Below are 21,798 nucleotides of genomic sequence, written 5' to 3'. Positions count from 1 at the left end.
GTAAGCCCCTTTCCCACTTAAAGTGTAAAACAAAAGCATTACCTAAATTGCAGATACTCCATAAACTCCATAATTGAATTAATCTGGAATGCATTTTTGAACCCCACTCACTATTTTGTTTTCTACGTTTTTTCACTCTCATCTTCAGACTTTCCGTAGAAATGATCTCCACAGAGGACTGATTTACAACACTGTCTAAAATAATGACTCTTGAGGAGAAGGAAGAGGAAAATTCAGGGAGTCCATCACCTCTGCAAAGTTTTGTACGTGGGAATGTGAGCTTCTGTCTGGAGGGAAGATCAGCTTTCACCAGAATTTTCCCCAAACCATGACTCTCACTGGCCTACAGCAAAAAAAAAAAAATTTTTTTGGCTAAACAGACACCCCAAACTGGCAGTGGGGTGGGGGTAAGAGAAGGATCAAAGCATACACAGAGAATTCGGTTTGAAAGGAAAACAAACCCACATGTAGATCTATATGTTTCCTATATCTAAAGTTTTCTTTTTTAAAAAAATGGTTTAACTTTCTCTCTGTGGTTTAAGGAGCAACCTTAATCCTAAATCTCAGATGCAGAAGCAACCCAACAGAAAAGATCAGACTTACACTGGGAATAAACTGAAGCAATGCTTTATTGCAACCACAAAGCACCAATCCAACAAGGCATTGACACACACAGAGATTGGACAGATGTCTCTTTGAACAGAGATGTAGCAAGCCCACTTCTTCAAGTTCTTAAAAACAAGTACTTAAACCAGGAATCAAACCAAGCATCAGAGCAATTAAAAAAATAATCACACCATCATGAAGGAATATATATAAAAATATTCTGTACTAGTAACAAGCCTTTTTAATCTGTAACTCTTGGCTAATTTCTTCAGAAACAAATTATTATAAATACAAACCATAAAGTGAAAAAAATGCTTTCTTCGGAAACAAAGAACCAATTTAAAAGCAATTCTATGCAGAAAATACTATTACCCTTGTGAAAGCGAGCTGCATATGGATGGATATCCCCAATACACAACACCGTTTCTCTTTTCAGAGCTACGGTTCTGCTCCTGAAGGGGGCATGATGCACGTTCATTTCAAACATCGCAGCATATCCTAGTGAAACCTTAATAAGGTCAAGTGGAGGACCCTCTATAAAAAAGGGCGTTGGCAATACCATCCAAATAACACAAGCTCTAAGGAGCAGAGGAATCCAAGGGAGACAGCAATCCCTTTCTCTTTTCTCTCCCTCCCCAAGTCTGTAACCAAAAGATGATCATTCCATTAAATTCTTTGTTAAGGATTTTGGGAAAAGCAATCTATGAAGAAATGACGAAAACCCTTATGAATTCAAAGCCTTTCTGGGGAGGGGTGTCTAATCATGTCAAAGACTGGTTTTTGTCACTCTCTCTGACAAACTCCACAATGAAAACCACTCTGTCCACATGTTATCCTTGCTCCTCCTGGCTGAATTCAGGTCAGCCGATGGATTGCCTAGTCTATCCAATAGGATAGCGTTTCATTTGATTGAAATTCTTCACATATACACATGTATGTATTCTGTTTACAAAGTTTCATCACATGAAACTAAATTACATCATTGTGTATTTTTTGAGGTCTAAGACCCCAATTCGACTGTACTATGAAGAGTTGTTCTTTAAATGCTTTGACTGCAGAGGTTTTACATGATACTCGTAGATTTTCAGAGCAGGCCCCAATTTTAACTGAAGTCCTGTCAACACGTCATTTCTTGTCATCAATAGCAAGGATTTTCCATCAATTTCCTATAATGGAAGCACAGGATAAAGACGACATTAAGTCCAAAAGCTCAAGAATAATAGAGAAAAAAGGAAGTTCAGAGAAAAAAAGTCATATCGATTGTCTCCAAACTAAAATCATTACTTTTTCACTTATGCTAAAATGGAAAAAATGGAATCTTCTAATTTTATTTTCCATGTCCTACTTTTATTTTGGGATTACATACAATTCATAGCTGTTCTTGTTTTCAAAATCACATCACAAATGTCATGTCTTAAAAAAGTGATGGCAAGCTTGGAGTACATATCCTAAGAATCTAAGATGTTGCTTCCGAAAGGAATAATGACACTTTCCATTTATAAAATGTATTTAAGTTTATGCAGAATTTTGTGTACTTAATTCCTAGAACAACTCTGTAAATTAGGACAGGCAGGGATTATCATGTTAATTTCACAGGCAAACCGAGACTCAAGGCAAGAAGTTAATCTGCCTAAGATCAAGAAGTTAGGAAAGAATGGCACAGAATTTGAACTCTCATCTGCCTACGGCCAAAGCAGATGCTTTTTTCACAACTCCCTTCTGTTTCTCTTGACACTTAGAAGTAAATATGTGTTGTCTAGATGAATCAATGGAGACTAGAATCTTAGATTTTCTGAATCTTGTCGATCACAACAATAGGCATTGGGAAAACAACTCACTCACTGTGATCTTCTTTTCTACCCTTTCAAAGGAGAACCATCCTGCCTCAATGTGAAAATCAATCTCTCATGCTGAGGGCCCTACCACACTTTCCATTAATGGATCCTCGAATTTTGAAATAAGGTAGGGAGGGTGCAGCAGGGCCCATTCACTTTCTGTCCTGTTCTCCTCCGAGTCCTCTTTCCTTACCCTTCAGGTACCCAACCAGGTACCCCCTTCACTCTAGCTACCCTGGAGACTACAAAGCTTTGAGGTAAAATAAAAATGGGCTGCTCATGAAAGATATGAAGACCCTGAATATAGAAAGGGATTTGAAACTTTTGGAAAAAAAGCATTGAGAAGAATGCTGAATGCCACCTTATTTTTGTTATTGTCTATTGTGGAGAGAAGCTGAGCCTCTCCTCTTTTTAGGGGACCTGGGTTCAAGAGATGGACCAGAGGTACATACTCAGTCAGCCTCAACATATCTGTTTATGATTTTACCACATACATCTTTACCCACCTCCCCCACTGTTGGACAGACAAGGTGACACATTGTGCAACTGCAACTACATAAACATGTGACTTCCTCCTACACCATCCCCAAGAGGGCCATTCCTCCAAACTCTCTCATGTACTTTGCCAGGTTGTACAGAAAACGTGCTTTGAATGTCTGAGTGTGTTGGAGAAATAGCACCAGGCTAGGGGACTGAAGAAACACCCAGTTTGTGACCTTGGGTAAGTCCCCTCCTCTTCTCTCTCCTCAGTTGGTCTGGGGGGATATTGGGTTTCTGACAGGATTCCATGAGAGACCACTCTTGCAAATGCTCCCTGAGCTATGAGTTACACAATCACTTGTCATTATTCCTTGACAGGACAAGGGTCCTCACTTCACTTGTGAACCAGCTAACATGAACCAAAGCAGAAGGACAAGAAATACTTCTAATTGGTCTGTGGTATGTTTGAGTGCTAGAAGCCTTCATTTTGTCATCTACTAGAAAACAAAGTGTCTCCCGTTAATTTGTAAGAGACAACTGTTCAAAACAGTAACACATTAAACAAGCAGTTGGTTGATAGGGCAAGAGTGGGAAATTAAGGGCATAGGAATTGACTTTTTAATCCTAAAGTTGTGGGGTATTTTTTTTTTCTATTTAGGCAGCTAGTAATCCCAATAATGGCTCACCGGTGAAACCCACAAACAGTGTGAGAGTTGGCTTTTGACACCTGGATATCAATCACAGTAGCAGTTCTCAAAGCATTGTGAGGTCGCAGGAATCTGAATCATAGATTACTTCAAAGCTCATGCTCCTTATGCACTGAGACGAATACTGACTCATTTGGAATGCTTACAAAGCAGCATAGCTTCCTGCTCACCCTCTTTACTTTGCTGGTGTTTGCTCATACTTAACTTACTACATATTTTAAACAGGCATCAGGAAGAGATGACACTGCTTTCATTTCTATACAACAAGAAAACCTCCTTGATTAACTCAAAGTGAATTTTTAAAAAGTCTTTGCTGGCAAAAAGTCCTTCTACAACTCAGCATTTCTGTCAAAAGCCAAGTATATCAGTGAAAAATGCTGAAATTTGCTTTTATTTAAGACAAAATGGAAAATCATGTTTCATGCTCCGATTTGACATTCCCTTTGTTCAGTAGCCACACTGCATTTCACCTCAGATAAGGGTTGGTAAAGGAAAGCTGTTTGGAAATCCTCGTTTAAAGCATTTGAAATAAATAGAATTCATACAACAAAACTTTCCTCTTAAACCATTACTATGGTAGCTCAGATAAATGGGAGTAGAATATGGCATAATGGAAATGTGAGCTTCCAGGTCAAGGAAACCACAGTTTGAACCTTGTCTCTATGGCTTATTATATGACCCTGGGTCAGGAACTTAACTTCCCTGAGCCTTAGTTTCCTCACTTGTAAAATGGAAATAAACCCCTGAAGGATTTTCGGGATTAGAAATGATGTATTCATGTCAGGCACCTAGCACAGTGCCTGATATCTAGGAAGCACTCAATGTGGAAATGTACAGGCTTTGAAAGAAAATCGGTCTTCTGCTTCCTTTCTGGAAGCGTGCTATCTGCTTGAATGCTACCCTTTGCCAGAGGGATACAAGACTATTCCTGTTCAGGTTAAAAAAAAAATTTCATTAAAATTTAAAAAATTCAAAGACTACATAAAACAGTTATCTCTTAAAAATCACAAACACAGGAAAGTTCCTTGAATTAAGGAAGCCAATCACTGGTTACATAACTTCTATAAAAGTTTGCAATGCAAATAAAAATCCAAATTTTGCCAGTCAGCGTGGTGTACTAGAATGAGCCTGAAAGTAGAAATTGGAAAATAGAAGTTCTACTGCAGACTCCATGAAGTAACTTTCCACAAGGAACCAATCATTCCTCTGGATCTCATTCATTTAGTATAAATGAAGGGGTCAGAAGGTGATCAGATCCAGTTAAACAAATAAAAATCCTATAACTTTGCATGTAGATAATGATTAAAGCCAAAAAAGAAAAAAAGATAATTCATATCTTTGGATCCTGTTTACATATCTGTGTTGAGGGATAATCATTTATTAGTTTCACTGAAACTTTTTACATTGCTTCTGTTTTCTGTCTTCATGTTAAGAGTAACCAAGTACCTGTTGGGCAATAAAATTCAAAATGTTTGCATACTAGAAAGTTCCAGCAAGTGTTCATGCATGGAAGTAGGGTTTAGAGATGTCAGGTATAAATTCTCAATGAAGGCAAGATCCTAGATCTACAAATAAATGAATAGGATCTATAGGCGTTACAGCTCAGTAGATAAGCATATGTTTTAGAGTAAGACACTATTTTATCACTTATTAGGTGGGGCCTGGGACCAGTCACTTAATCTCTATAAGTTTCATTTCCTTATCTTTATGATGGGCAGGAGGCAGGGGATAGCTACTATATTTCACTCCTGAAAGTATTATTGAGACAACACACATGAAGTAGAATTCCTGACTTCTACTGAATACTCAATAAATACTAGCTATTAAAAAAAAGTATATAAAAAATCTAAACCCATTTACTTTTCACTCTTTCTTTCTGTCAACATTAATCTACACCTAAGTAGCTTTTCCAGTTGAGCCTAACTGTGACATGGTCCATTGGAAATGTGTGGAAAGATGATGAGGTGGGAAGAGAAGATCCTAAGAGAAAGAGGCTAGAAAGAGAAAAAGAGAGACCATTAAGAAAGAGCCAACTGCACAACAGCAAGGTAGGGCAGGAGAAAAGCTGAAGAGAAATCGATGAGGTTTATGATATTAGGGCCTTGACTCAGGTAGCCATATTTGTGGTGGTGGTCTCTGATGTTCCAAATATAGTGCAGGGGAAACAAAGGATCAATTTAGAATCAGAAGACTTGGGTCTAAAGGCCAAACTCTGCTGCTTCCTAGTTCCTTAAGTAACATCTGACCCATTATTCACTTCCTCTGCGAAATGAGAGGTTTGGACTAAGCTGACCTCGGTCCATTCCGGTTCAACACAATCTCAAATTCCAATTCTGTCTCTGACAAGCATCACTTACCAGCTTCACAGGAAAATCTCCCTGTGAAAGAATATAGCAGCAACGTCTTACCAATGACCTGGAGCAATCTGGTGAGGTAGGCTTTCTTCTTCCACTTCAGTCTTCCCTCTCACATTTTCTAGAACTTTCTTTGTAACAACTCTCCTGCCATTGACTGTCTGGCTACAAGTGGTGACCAATCTGAACTTTCCCATTCCACTGCTTACGAAGGGCACAAATGTTCCAGAGGAAGAGGGACTTGGTCTGGAGCCCAGGGGTACAAAAGTGGAAAATCCTGTGTCCAGTATGGGGATCACATCGAAAAAGGAGGAACGGGATCTCCTGGCCCCACCCGCACAGCCAGTGGAAACACAATCTCCTGAGAAGAGGTCTTCATCTTCAAAGACATTTTGAAAGCCAGAGTGTGGCCTCTTAAACCACAGTTCTTCCTTCAAATAGTTTTTGTCTCTGCCATCTCCTCTGTTTTCTCTTTTGATGTGATTCCCTCTGGACTTGTCATAGTCGTTGCGTTTCTCAGCATCAGACAAGACCTCATAGGCCTTGGCTACTTGTCTGAATTTCTCCTCAGCTGCCTCCTTGTTTTCTGGGTTCTTGTCTGGGTGTACCTGAAGAGCTAACCGGTGATAAGCCTTCTTAATATCAGAGGAGGAAGCATTTTGAGGCACTCCTAGTATTTTGTAGTAATTCACCATGTTTCTTTAAAAGATCTTTCCCCACCAAGGCACAGAGCTTATTGTTTGAAGGATTTCCGTTTAACTTTGGAAAGGAAGATGGTAAACTACTCAAGTCTACACTAAGATCCTTTGAATCTGATCACATGGTTCTTGGGACAAATTCTCTTCTGGGGAAGAAATTCCTCTTTGGTGTAGCTGTCCTCTACAGTGTCCTCGCCCCTCCCTGCCTTCTGCAGCTCATTGTGGGTGGAGTTACTGTGACTCAACATTATCAGCCAATGACTCTCAGCTGATGCTGTGCTTGTCTTACATTCCTATTGGTGGAAAATTCAGGGTGGATAATATACATGTTGGGGGAGGGTTCACCTAATTTCAAAGAGCAACACTGACCAACTTGTTAACAGAGAGAATATATTTGTGTGACTCAAAAAGAAGTCTTTACCTTATTTATTAAACTAACAGTCAGAAGCAAAATAGGTCTTGTACTTAAATCAGGCACAAAATCCATTTTGGCTAATTTGTGAGGACTAATGCCTTCAGTGACAAAACAGGCATCTCCCTGTGTTATTTAATATTTGCTGCTGGGCCAAAGTGGGTGATAAAGGGGCTCTATCACCAAAACAAAACAAAACAAAACAAAACAAAAACAAAATCTAAAAAACCTTGTACACATTTCTGATGTAGAAAGAATGCAACTCACTTCATCAAATGAGGAAACTGGGTTACAGAGATGTCTGCCTAGATTTAAAAAAAAAAGTAGATATAAGGAACAGAACTAGAAGTGAAGGCTTTTCATGTATGATCAGATAAGGCTTCTCCACTTCATTTCATCTTCTAAAGTTAGCCTTTTTGAAATTTATCTCTGGGCTCAAGGACAAAACTAAGTAGCAGCATGACAACAACAAATGCTTTAAAAATGGCTTTAAAGCTCATGTGTAGCAAGGGCTGCCGGTTGCTCTTTTTCCAGGACACACAACTACACATTTCCCAGACTTCCTTGCAATTTGGTGGATATGCACCTCTTTCAGGCCTGGCCCAAAAAACCACATACGTGCACTCCTTGCTCTTTATCCTTATACTAACTGGATATCAATGCCCAGATGATCTTGACAGCTTCTGGCTGAAGATGACAGAGAGTCCATCGGCCTGGGTCCTTGAATTACAGTGAAGCAGATACCCCCACTGACCACCTTGGACTATTTATATGAGCAAGAAATAAGCATCTATAATTAATCCATTACAAATGTTTTCATCCACATGTAGACAGAAGTTAATCTAATACACCAAATATTTCTACAACTTCACCTTCACTTTTAAAACCGACTCTTATGTCATCAACCAGAAGAGTCCTACCTCTGCCAACACTGGAAGTCCAATATCCTATTCTATCTCTCACTCATCGCTCTAATTACACTCACTTTTTCATTTCAACTCCACTTTTTCCAGGGTTATGAGTCTCCTTCGGGTTCCTCTTTTGTACCAAGTCTATATCTTATAACTGGCCCTGGGAATCATTCTTTTACATATTCTCTTAAGCTATCAGTCCTCCACCGTGTCCATGTCACAAACACTCCACCTAGGAGCAGTCTAGCTTTTCTGACCCCTATACCTGATGCAGCTGGAAATAAATCAAGAAACCATAAAGATGAAACATTGTACTTGTGCAGTATACCAATCTCAGCTGGGTCAGTAGAATACCTCAACAGTTCTTTTGTTTATCCTTGGTCAGCTCCCTCTTCCATTCCCTTTGTTGGCCATTCTTAACCTTCACTGCTCTCCTCTAGTTTCTTATTAAAACTCCATCCATCCTGTCCACTCTAAGCGAAGGAGCCTCTCGTTTAGCAAAGTTAATTGAGAGTGTCAGGAACTCCCTAATGTCCCTGAGGACAAGGGCACTCTTAGCTGTATCTACAAACATCCTCACTTATGCCCCCAGAACACTGGGGTATAGTGGAAGGGCAGGAAAGATAGAGGAAGATATCTTTGTCTTGCTTAGAATTAATTCCTTTATATTCTTTTTTTTTTTAATAAAATAGTTGAATTTTTTACTGACCAAACTGAACCAAATCATAGACCAAATCGTGTGTATTATGGCTGACATTACATTTTATTGTGGTAAAACACATATAACATGAAATAGGCCATTTTAACTATTTTTATGTGTATAATTCAGTGGCATTAATTACATTCATGATGTTGTGTAATCATCACCATTATCTATTTTTCAAACTCTTCCATTACCTCAAACAGAAACTCCATTAAGCAATAACCCCTTCTCCTGGCCCTTGATAACCTCTAATCTACTTGATGTCTCTACGAATTTGCCTATTTTAAGTATTTCCTATAAATAAAATCATACCATATTTGGCTTATTTCACTTAGCATAATGTTTTCAAGGTTCCATGTTGTAGCATGTATCAGAAGTTCATCTGTTCTGATGACTGAATAATATTCCATTGTTTACATATACCACATTTTGTTTACCTAGTTGTTCATGCAAACTTAGGTTTTTCTTCCTTTGGGTTATTGTGAATAATGCTGCAATGAACATTTGTGTACAAGTATCCGTCTGAGTCCCTCTTTTCAATTCTTTTGTGTGGCATTGCTGGGTCATATGGTAATTCAATGCTTAATTTTTTGTAGAACTGCCAAAGTGTTATCTACAGCAGCTACACCATATTGTTCGCCCACCTGCAATGCATGAGGGTTTTAATTTCTCCATATCCTGGCCCCTCCATACCCTTTTGATCTCATCTCTTTCCTTATCCTCAGGGAGTTTGCTTCATTTAACTGTCCTGAATTTCATTCGATTTTAACCTGTCCAATACTTTTGGCTACTTTCCTGCATGTAAATAAGTTTGAGTGCTTCCTCTCTTATGAGGAGAGTCCTTATACCTACATGACCCTCCAGCTACTGGTTCTCCCTTCCCTTGCCTGTCCCTCACTCACTCCTCAACTTAGAAAAAGGGGTCTTCCACATCCCAAACAGTCATCCACACTCCTTCATCCAACTCCACTGGAACTCCACCGTTATGCACAGATCCCATTGGGCTTCCCCTTTTTGAGGCATTTGACATCATTAATTATTTCTTTTTCTTCAGAACTCTCCCCTTCGTTGGTTTCTATATAACCTTTCATTACTGGTTCTCTCCCCACTTCCCTGAGTGTTCTTTCTCAGTTGCTTTTGCTAGTCGTCTTTCTTTTCCTAACAATTAAAACCTCAGTGTTTCCCAAGGTGCTGGCCTTGGCCTTTTTCTCTTCCCCTTCTAAATGTCTCTCTCACTGTTACTCTCTTCTGTGACTGCTGATAGCTCTCATATCTCTGTTTCTAGGCCTCACTTCTCCCCTGAGCTGTCTACTAGATATACCCATTTACACGTTCTACGGGCCCTCAAATGTAATATGTCCCAAACTATGCTCATTACATACTTTTTAAACTTACCTCCCACAGACATCCTGGTTAATGGCACTACATTATAACCACCCAACCTGGAAACTTGGCAGTCAGTCATCCAGGCTTCTACCCTCTTCCACCTGTGAGCAGCGAGCTCAGTCCAAGAGTTACAGCGGAGAACCAGGATGGGACAAATCTTCAGTCTCTATTGTTAACGATCCACTAAATTCTTTCGACTGTCTTCCCAGATTTTTCAAACTATCTCTTACTTTCCATCTCCAATGAACTATTACAGCAGTTTTCTTGCCTTTGGTTTCCTCGTCCTCCAAACTACTCTCCACATTGCCACTAAGATTAATCTTTCAAAAACACAAATCCCATCATGGCACTTCCCGCTTATTATGCTCCAGTGGTTTCTTAGTGCCTGTTAGGTAAAGTTCTCTTCTGCCAGGCAAACCAGACTATTATCTGGAGACCTGTTTACCCTTCAGTCAAATCCCTTGGCATTCCCTGGACCACACCTCTTACTCCAAAGTACCTGTTATTCTCAAGATAAACCATGTTATTTCAGGTCCCCATGCCTTTGTATTTGATCCTCCCTCTGCCTGGAATCCTCTGTGCTTCTTTCAAATGGTTCTCATACCTGTAATGATTTCAAATGGCTTTATTAAAGTAAAAAAAAAAACTTGTAATAATGAGCATTATTTTACTTTAATAGTCTTGTACTTATTTGAATATGTTAGGAAAATCTATAACAACTATGGAAACAATTGAACAAGTGAAAAAGCCAAAGAAGCACTACACACCTATCTTATAATGTCTCGTAATTGTTCTCAATTCAAATGAATGATTTAAACCATTTGGGATTTTTGGTTTATGGAAACCTACTCCAGTTTAATCAAAAATTCAAAAGATTCTTTCCCTGTTTTGTTTTCAGTTCTCCTGGCTGTTTTCTTATTGTTAGCATTACCTGTTTGCTTTTTAACTCTTTTCTAATCCTTTTATGGGCTGACAGGACACATCAGCAGTTTGAGTTTACACTTCATCTGTTCATTACGCTATAAAATACTTTAAGCTTTTCAGAAATATCAGGTGTAAAAGCACGTTGAATATTTTCAGTACTTGGTACTATAAAATGCTGATAAAGTAATAAAAGTTATTTCCAATTTGTGGGGTTTTAGCTGATCTAATTCAGAGCTGGATTTACTACAGAGCCAATGAAGCTTAAGTTTAGCCTTAGCAATTTTGTATTCCTAATTTTGTAAATTTTTTCTCAAGGCGGCCTCTTAGAATTGTATAAGTTTTGAACTCTCCCCAAATCTGGATTTTTCCTGGGTCTTGTTAGAAGTATCCTTCTAAAATCACTACAGCTGAAATCCACCTGGTCATGATGGACACATGCTCAGGGTTGCTTTGATGCCCTCCCCACTTTATTACTCCATTTGAGGTGGTTAGTGTTACTTGGTAATTTGTAGCAATAAGAAACTTCACTTATACGTATTAAGTCAGTTCCCTCAGAAACATATCAAAAGTTAGCAAAAAGCCATCTGAAAAGAAATGCCAGTCTTATCCTTTCAAATTAATGGCTTAAACAACCAATTGGGTATTTCAGAGTAAAATATTGTTGCTATTCGTGTGGTTTGGGGAAAGTGAGGAGATAAAGTTAATTTGTCACCATGAATTGCATATTATTTTGTCATGATACTCTGAGAAAAAAATTATGTCAGTGACATACACTCTACTAAAAACAGAATCACTGATGTCACCCACTTTTAAGTTTGAGGAATCTGAGCAATATGAATTATACGGTATTGATTGAATGGCAGATCTCTATCTTCCATCTTCATATATATTCTGAATAAATGAGTCAGACAGATAAAGATAGAAATGAAGTGACTTTACTACAATGGGCAGAACTGTCTTTGTGACTTGCATTTTGGCTCCAGATTGAGTGGTGAAGTTTCTGTACTGGACTGCCAGAATGCCTTAACTGGCCACTAGAAGCACTGTCAATAGAGATGGCTTTACACTAGAGAATGATGCTCATTTACCTGTAGTGTTTGACAAAGTGAACCTGATCCTTAATGCTCTGAGTGAGGAAGCTGGCAATGCTTTTGAATTGAGGTTGGTCAAAAGGTTCTCTCTCAAACTAAAGCTCTTAGGAAAGTAAAATTTCTAAAGTATCTTTGACTCTTGAAAACCAGGCAACCTATAACCATGGGCAAGTGCCAATTTTTTATCATCTAGTCACAAAAATTCAACTATGTATATATATCATCTCAAGTGTTTTTGGGCCCTATGCTTTGCATTGAAAGCATACTTCATGAGGGCAAGTTCTAAAATAACACCTGACTCTTAATATAGGAGCTTAAGCAATATTCTGCTTGTTTAACTCAATATTCACTATAGAAATTTGAGTCCTAGAAAGGTAAACTTGCCAGGATCATCCAGTAACTATGAATCAACCAGGAGAAAAGAAACCAGGAGTCATGACTCTCACTCATGCCCTTCACTACAACCTGTGAGGTCTCTCTGCTAGAAGACACTTGGGAAAACAGACACCACAGTGTCTGTGGGAAAGAGACATAATATTGACAGAGCTGGAATCACTGCCTTCTCTAGGAAGGGCTCCCACTGCCTCCTTCTCTTATGGGCCAGTGAATCCTCTGGAGCAGAATGTTAATGAGGCCAGTAGGCCCAACTCCCTTGATGACACAAACCACATGCCAACCTGAGGGAGAGCATCACTGGTCATAGAAGGAGACTGGCCAGAACAGTAATACAACCCAACACATACGCACACTATTGACAGTGGGTCATTTGTGTGGGAGTAGGCAGGGGGCTATGCAGGGACCCAGGCATTCTCTTTGGAGAGTTCTTCTGGCTTGTAGTTGCGGCTCACACAGAAGGCTCAAAAGAGTTTTTCCAGAAGAAGAAAACTTGATGGGGGTAATTGCATCAGAGGAAAATTTAATGGAGATAATCATCATGTGGTAGTGTTAAGCAAAGATCGCCAGCTTAATCCAGCTGCCTCTCCATACCACAGGAACATGGAACACCATTCCTGTCCTTTGGACAAATGTCATTCAATGGTCTGATGTCTTCTAAGAGACACATCCAAGTCTGGTTGCTATAGCAACATAGTATCCACTTATGTACTGTGAGAACATACCATAAAGACAGATGCTCTCCTTAAAGTCAGTCCATCTGAGGGTCTGACATCAATGTCAGTGTCCTAGTCAGCTCATGCCACTATAGCAAGATACCACAGACTGAGTGGCTTCAACAATAGAAATGTATTCCTCACAGTTCTGGAGGCTGGTAGTTCAAGATCACAGTGGCAACAAGGACGGGTTCTTGGTGAGAGTCCTCTTCTTGGCTTACAGGTAGCTGCCACCTTGCTGTATCCTCACGTGGCAGAGAGAGAAAGAACAAGTTCTCTGGTCTCTTCTTTTCAGGGCATTAATTCCCATCACAAGGGTTCTACCCTCATGACATCATCTAAATCTACTTATCTCCCTAAAGTCCAACCTCCTAATACCACCTTTTCAGGAGTTAGGGTTTTGACCTACACATTTTGTGGGGGACACAAACATTCAGAGCATAAGAGTCAGCCATGAAACTATACTTCATGAAACGTCATTGGCAACTGTGCTATTTTTTTCTGGATCCGCCCTTTTTTAAGGTGGATTAGGGGATGCTCTCTATCTATCCTTGCCCCGCTTATATCTAATGGCAGGGCAAAGCTTTCCCTGAACAGATTTAAAGATGTGGCTGTTGTGACCTGGAAGATATGCCTGAAAGGGTCATGTGTTTGTGATGGGGGGTGGCCTGCAGTTTTCCCATCTGGGAGGAACTTAACGAGTGGCTACTGTCTGCTTGAGGTTCATTGAGAGGAAGATCCCTGGAGGCGAAACACTGAAAATCTCTGAAGCATGATGATGGAAGAGGCAGGTTAACATGGTAGAGGATCGTAATCCTCAAGTCCTCATGAAAATCACAGCACCTGCTCGTCTTATCAGCCTGAGCCTGACTAGTGGTTCCCTCCTCACCTCCTACCTCCTTTAATGAGCAGAGGAAAGATGATGAGAAGTTCACAGTAGGAGGAAGGTCGGACCACTTCCAGAGAATAATTCAAGGTAGACTCTACTTCACCCAATCACCTGTCCATGAGAATGAAGGAACTTAAGCTTCTGGTTCATGCTTGTAAAACTCCAGTCCCCTGGAAATTCTCTTTTCAGCCTCCTGAGTTGGCAGGCTCAATAGAATAGTAAGATGATGCTCTTTTCTCCCCTAGAAAGACTTCTGAATGAAATGCTTTGGGAGAGTTTATTCTCTTTTGCTTTCCAGTGTCCCTGGTGCCAGAGCGATGTCATCCTGGAAGAAAGGGCCTCCTCCTAGGCCAAGCTCAGAGCTGGCCAGTTCCATTTCTGAGGTCCACAGAATCTGGAAGGCCCAAAGAACAACCCCTACTCCAATATGGGACAGTTGTCTCAGAGAAGTCTGAACAAAGACTCAATCTGAAAAACACTTCTGGACAGCTGCTCACCTAGCTAAGACACTTTTTTTTTTTTTGGTTAACTTTTCACAATATTATTTAAATATAATTTTAGAAGTGAGTTTCTCAACTGCAATGCTACAAATGGACATTATACCATTAAAAATTAAAATAAAATATGCTCCAGCTGATTGGCCTTCCACATTCCAACCTGAGCTATTTTCCCTCGCAATTTTATTATACAAATTTTCAAACATAAAGAAAAGTTACAAGAGTATTTTATTCCTACCTCCTAGATTCGACAATTAACATTTTCTATACTTGATCATACATCTACCAATCTACTCATGCCTCTATCCAATTTCCAATCCATATTTCGATGCATTTCAAAGTAAGTTGTATAAATTAGTATACTTTTCCCCTAAATACTTCAGTTTGCATATCATTGTTAATATTTTTAAAATTCTTTTCTTTTTGAGGTAAAATTTAGAGGCTATGTTAATACACGAATCTAAATCGTTTGCATATATTGGTGCACAGGCAGTTACCAATGCATATGCCTGTAATCCAAACCCTTATCAAGACACAGAACACTATCATCACCCAAAAAGTCCCCTCATGCCCCTTGCCAGTCATTCTCCACCACCATCTATCCAGGGGCAACCAAGTTCTGATTTTTTGCTACAACTGATGGATTTTCCTGTTTTCAACCTTTATCTAAATGGAACTGCTATGGTCTAAATGTTTGTGTCTCCCTCAAATTCCTATGCTGAAACTTAATTTTCAGGGGGTATTAGAAATGATGTTAACGGGTGGAGCCTCTCAGAGGTAATTAGGTCATGAGGGCAGAGTCCTTATCAATGGGATTAGTGTCCTTATAAAAGAGGCCCCAGAGAGCTCTTTCACCCCTTCTACCACGTGAGAACACAGCAATAAGATGGCTGTCCAGGAAGTGAGCATGACCCAGCCACCACATCTGCAGCTGCCTTAATCTGAGGGAAGGGAATTAACATTTTGAGGCATCAACATTGGGCCAGGACCTATCCTAGGTGCTGTACATTCACTGTCTTTGTGTCCTCACGACACCACCTTATCAAGTGAGGTATGGATAGTCTCATGTTATAGATGTGAAACCAAGACTCAGAGAGATATAGTAAGTTGCTCGGGTCACACAGAGTTAGAAGAACCGAGATTTGACTAAATCCTGTGCTCTTTCCACTCTACTTTGCTAAGTACTGGGAAAGCAAATTGGAGGGGGTTATTAAGCTCAGTTGGTGCCAAGGCAAGTAGTAGATGGTACTGCATGTCTCTTAGTGTCAGATCTGTCCCTCTTTTTTCATTCCTTTCTGTTCTTGCTTTCTAGTGGATTTAGGGTGAAGGTAGAGCTGTTCCGTCTCGCAGAAGTAAATGAGCTTTAGCCCTCCTTTCTGCAGCTGTGACTCAGGGCTTGGGTTTTTCTCTTGCAGGAAGGAACCATTAGCTTGTCACTTTCCTTCTCCCTTCTCCACTCTCCTCAGTTTCTCAGGGTCTGGTATGATCAGAACTTGATGTGGAGGACATGCAGAGAGCTTCACTGATCACTCACTGCTCTCTGGTCCTCTTCTTCCTCACTTCCTCTGCCCACTGCAGGGAAGGCGGGTAATTGTGTTCATCATATGTTTCTCTAGACTGAGTTACCTGTTCCTGAAAAGCATTAGCTTGCTCCTCAAATCCTGCTGTTCGGAAATAATTGACGACATCCATCACAGCCCAGTCTGCAGGATCGGGTGGCCTCCCATTCTCCATGGAACTGCAAAACACAAATCCAGACAGTCGTCATGGTAGATCATGCAAGAGTGTGCGGCCAGGCTCACTACTCAGTCTCCTAGGGGTGGGTCCAGGCCAGCTCACTGGAACCATAGCCCTCTTTTCTCTCAGTGGCCCAGATCCTGGTACACCTCTCTCAGGACCATAATCATTCTTGTGTCTCCTAGGTTCAGAAGATCATTTCTCTTACTGGTTCAGTCACTGCTTTCCTAATAAGCCATCAGACCTTTAATATAAAGTATTTTCTATATACTCTTTTTTTAATCCAGAGATATTGAGTGGTCCAGTGATTTCCGGTGGCCCACAGTATGATATTCAGTACGATATTCATACTCCTGAGTTAATAACACCAGGCCCTTTACAAAATAGCCCCAATGTAACTGTCTTTTTCCATCTCTCACCACCTTCCTCATCCCCATCCCCACACACCCTCTCTGCAGTTCTGAAACTGCAGGGCTAAAGTTATTCCCCAGTATGCCATGCCCTTTCACAGCTCTGAGCCTTTGCACATGTTGTTCCACACACAGTGACCCCTCATTCATTTCTACCTGACAAAATCCACCATTCCTACCTAGTTAATCTTAGTTCAAATGCCTCCTCCTCTGTGAGGCATTTTCTTGCTATACCAGGGAACTGTTTTAGTTATAACTCCCTCTGCATTCAAGAACTCCATTCACATTCCCACTGTAGCACTTTCTGTGCTGGATTATACTCTCTGCTTATTGGACAGTCTGTCACACCACAGTGGGAGATATGGGCTAGAGATACACATTTGGGCCTGGACCGTTTCTCAATTTATTATCCCTAGTGTCAAGCGTCTAGTTAGGAACTCAATCAATATTCAAATGACTAGATGATGATCAAGCATTTGTCCTCAAGAATCAGTGGGTAGGTAACTTGCATCACTGCATTTAGAAAGGATGTGCAAGAGAAGTAGAAATAGAGAGAGAAAAGCAGGGACCTGCAGTTACTGTGACTCTGCCTCGCTTCTGCTGCAGGTGTATTCATCAAGATTTCTCTAGACCTCAACCAAGGCGATTCTTCCAAAGTGAACATCTGATCACACTGTTCCCCACTTAAAATCCTCCAAATTTCCCATTGCCTTTAAGGTAAATTCCAAGCAGTGTCACTTGGCTTAGGAGATCCTTCAGGAGGAAGCTCCTGCTTACTCTCCAATGAGGAACACACTGGTGAGCAAATAGACATGGTGCTTGCTCTTTGGACCCATAGTCCTGCATGGGGAAGGCACTGATGAGTAATCACACAACAAAATGTACAGCTGCACATTGTGCTAAGTGCTATGAAGGACAAGCGCACTGTACTGTGGCAATTTAAGGACCTAGAGGAGGCTTTCCCATGGAAGTTTCTTTTGAGGTAAGGTCTAGAAAGCAGCCAGAAATTAACCAGATGAAGAAGTCAGAAGATTATTGCAGGCTCTTTGACAAGAATATACGCTGCCAAGGGAGCCATGCAGGTCTTGGTGGCCACACTGAGGATTCTAGATTTGTGTCTACAAGCAATGGGGACTTGTTAAATGGTCCTAGGTAAAGGGCGACCTGATCAGATTTACATTTTGAAAACAGTTCTGGAGAGGTTTCAGAGGGCAAGAAGGGGTGGCAGTGAGAGGTCCACTGGAGTCATCCAAGCAGGAGATCATGGTGACCAAGACTAGAGATGAGGCTATGGAAAAGGAGATAAGTGTGAGGGTTTAAGAGATATTTAACCAATAAAACCAGCGTGACTTAGTGGTGGACTAGACCCCGAGAATGAAGCAAATGGAAGTGTCATGGAACTGGATGAAAGGTGGTTAACTCGCTTAGATGGCACCCCCAGGGTTAACTGTACACACTGAATTTGGGGTATGCTCTATGTCTAAGTAGAGGTTTAATGTGAGACATAAGTCTGGAGTTCTAAGCAGACGAGTGGGCTAGAGGTACACATTTAGGTGACAGGAGCATTTAGAATCCTTGGGAAAAGATGAGAAGAAAATTGGGCTTAGAACTAAGCTTGGGGAGGGTCAGCATTGAGTGAAAGTTCAAAAAATGCACATTACTAAAAGTCTTCAAGCACTCAAGAATCAAGCATCTGGCTGGACCTCTGCCTCACTCCCAGTATAATGTTTTGCTCACAGTAGAAACTTAAAATATTTGATTAAAAAAAACAAAAACAACAACCAAAAAAAACCTTGTATTTGCTAAAGAAGAGGGTGTCACTTAATAATGGCACATGTGACCAATGATTTATCAACACAGAACTTAATTTAAAAACATTTAAAGAGAACATTTACTAGTTAGAAGTGTTTTCCCTTTTGGGCTTAGAGGCTGTGCATTTGTAAACACTAGATGCCCATGTACATACACACTCGTAGACATACACGCTCACACACGTGCACACACACATACCTTCATATCATTTAACAGGCAATGTACACGGGGGAAAGACTGTTTTTTGCCCAAACATTTTCAAACATTAACTATGTGTTTTAACATCAAAGTTAAATGGGTTTTTAAAAAATTATTTACGTGCTGGGATTTTCTACTATCCCATTAACATAAGCAACATGGGCTGACACTGGGGACTCTCTTTAAGGTAACATTTTCCTTCCTCTTTTGCCTAAGGTGGGCTTGAAGAATGTTCGGACGGGAGTTTGTTGTTTTAACAAATCTTTTAAGTTTTCTAATCTGCTCACTGCTAGCAGTGAGCACAGAGTCCCATAGGATTCACTTTTAAGTGCCCCAGAAAACATCTGAATTTACTCTCCCTGCGGATGGCTTCAATTAGATGTCTTTCCTCATAAAGAATAGTTATCTAATTGTAATAACAAAGTATGCTACATTGTAATTTTAGAATGGGAAGCTTTCCTGAGTCTTATTCTGCTGGGATATGACATCACCACTTCCACAATTCTGAAATATTCTTGAGGTCTAGCAATGCAGCAGAGAATATGAACTTGGCAAAACTACTGGCAGTGTACCACGGAAAACAGGAGCAATGGAGAACAGGGTACACTCTTATAAGAGGGTGAGGGGACCCACACAGAAGAAGCAAGGGGTTAGAAACTAATCAATGCATGTAATCAGCGATCCACCCAAGTTTAAGCCTGATAGCCCTCTCACCCCTCAAAAAATAACTTAGAAGAAAAATCACAATGTTAGACTACTCACATCCTGAGAGAAGAAACTTGTCTATTTTCATCTCTTCTGCTCTCCAGCACCTAGCACAGGTCTGGTGGTTGCAGACAATGCACAGCAAAAATATGTTGTATTAATGGACTAACAACCAGAGAGAATTTAGAATCTATAGTACACTTTTCACACATTACTTATTATCAGCTTCCCAGCTACTTCTTAACTGTCTAGTGTAATCTGTTTTTAGAAAACTAAGGCTCAGAAAGGATAAGACCCTCATCCAAAATCACATCACAGATAAAGCTAGGATTGGATTCACATATGCTTACCTCCAAATCTATGCTTTTCCCACTCTACTTACTCATTGGTACGAATATAAAACCTACTGCTTCTCAGTACTGTGCTAGATGCAGGGTTACAAGGATAGGAATATATAGGCCCTACCCAGAAGCTGGCAATCTGGGGAAGGGAAGCAAACGTGTAAACAGCGAACTCTAAGTTGTACTAGAATTGAGGGGTGAACAAGTACTATTGAGGATGCATGCACTGGAGGGCCCAGCCAGTTCTGGGCCTTGACTAGGACATTTGAAGATTTTCAACAATAATTTTGAAAAGTGTCTTTTGCTCCAAACATACACAAAATTAGGCCCTGGGAGGGGATGGCTTGCAGAGGCAGATATATGCAGGCACATATTGTCAGTCTAGGCTGTTTATGTTAAAGCATGATGAATAATTTTGCCGGGTCCATCCAGTGGTTTCCAAAACAGTTTTAAAGAGGAAACTGGAGATGATCCAAGGCAACATGATGGCAGGTGCTAGGGAGACCAGAGTGCCAAGGCTGAGTAAAATTATAAGACATTTCAGAGGATGAATTTAAGTCTCACCTTTCCCCACTAGGAAAGCCATATGTCTCCTCAAGGACCTTTATTTGTGGCCAAACTGAGACACTTTGTTCCCCTCTCAATGGACCATTCTCTTATAACTCATGCATGTCAAATCCCAGAAGGAATTTAAATGGAGCTGTTTAGAACCCTTTGCAGATGGTGGATCCCATTGTGGCTGATAATTTTGCACTGATGAAATGAGATGGCAGATATAAAAGTTTCATTATCATTTAATATTTATCATTCACTGTCATCACAGCAAAATGTTCCTTAGAATACAATGTGTAAAGATGATAAATTCATAAATATTTTTCCAGGCATGGAACCTTTAAAAAATGTGTATGCACTTTAACTTATTACAAAAAAATTAGCAAGAAAAGAGGGCAGAATTTGTCTACAATCCCTCGTTTAAGCAAATCAACGATTCCATTTAACCCAGTCACCTTTTAGTTCCTGTGCATACGGTTAGGTATATCATATATTGATAAAAATTATATTATGCGTGAATAATTCACTCAGGGAAATGATTATCCCTTAATTAAACAATAACCTCACTTTTAAAGAGAGCTAGAGAGACACCATCATGGGAACAGAAATGTAATAAATAACAAATTTGGCAGAAATGTGCAGATTGAGACCTTATAATGAGTGTTTTCATGTTGGCACATTATAATTTTAAGTGCTGGCAGCAATACTCTTCATTTTCTCTTTATATATTAGTGAAGACATGTGGAAAATAGTTGAAACTCTCCATCTAGCACGTGTATATTTTATGGTACTTATGATATCGTAGATTCTGAGTGTTGGTCAGAACAAAAGAGAACTCTGGATAAATACAATCCATATGTGGTTCAAAATCTCATTCTACTCATTAATTGCATTTCTGCTTTAAAGTTCAGAGCAAAAGTTACTTTAGACACTGGTTAATATATAATGGTGATATATTTACCACATTATTCTTCTTATAAAGCTAATTCTCAATGTTATTTCAGTTTCTATTCAAAAATGCACTCTAACTTTGTATTGCCTTGATCTTTATAACTTACTTTCAAAATTAAGTTAACCTACTCTTTGCCTGTATCTTAAAACAGATTTTGGCTAAAAGCAATATAATTCTGATCATAATACATTAATATCGATCTCTTTGCCTCTGATGTATCTAAGAAGGAAGCAACCAAATAAGTTTTAGTTTTATTTCCATTCCCTTCTCCCTCTCCCTTCATCCTAACAAGCAAGAATCTGGATAAAAGGCAGACCCAAAAAGAGAAAGAATGATTCGAAGTTTCTTGACAGGATATTTTTTATTTTTTAATATTCAGATAAATAAAAGTTGACTTCATTTAGCTGCAGTACACCCAAACAATGAAAGCACTGAAAAGGCAAATAATTCTTCAAGCCTCTGTATGTTCCAAATTCTTTAGCTTGGCAG

The 21,798-nt window shown here is 39.8% G+C and overlaps 1 protein-coding gene across 6 annotated transcripts in view; it reads right to left on the bottom strand.

The window, feature by feature from the left end:
• Positions 1-611: 611 nt before the first annotated feature.
• SAMD13 (sterile alpha motif domain containing 13) overlaps positions 612-21,798 on the bottom strand; it is a 42,156-nt gene continuing 20,969 nt past the window's right edge. For 5 of the 6 annotated variants that reach the window (XM_039838695.1, XM_039838691.1, XM_039838693.1 and 2 more), the window contains 2 exons: positions 16,229-16,340; positions 612-1,772 (listed from right to left, as the gene is read on the bottom strand). In XM_039838695.1, the coding sequence (XP_039694629.1) occupies positions 1,629-1,772; positions 16,229-16,340 (256 nt within the window). In that variant the 3' untranslated portion in view covers positions 612-1,628. Of the gene's footprint in view, positions 1,773-6,036; positions 7,354-16,228; positions 16,341-21,798 lie in introns of those variants that run through there. The other variant, XM_039838690.1, reaches the window with a different exon arrangement.

Source organism: Pteropus medius, unplaced genomic scaffold (genome assembly GCF_902729225.1).
Source record: "Pteropus medius unplaced genomic scaffold, Ma_sr-lr_union100, whole genome shotgun sequence".
Lineage (NCBI taxonomy): Eukaryota > Metazoa > Chordata > Mammalia > Chiroptera > Pteropodidae > Pteropus > Pteropus medius.
Note: the sequence above shows the minus strand (reverse complement) of the source record. Positions and strands in the feature narration are given on the sequence as shown.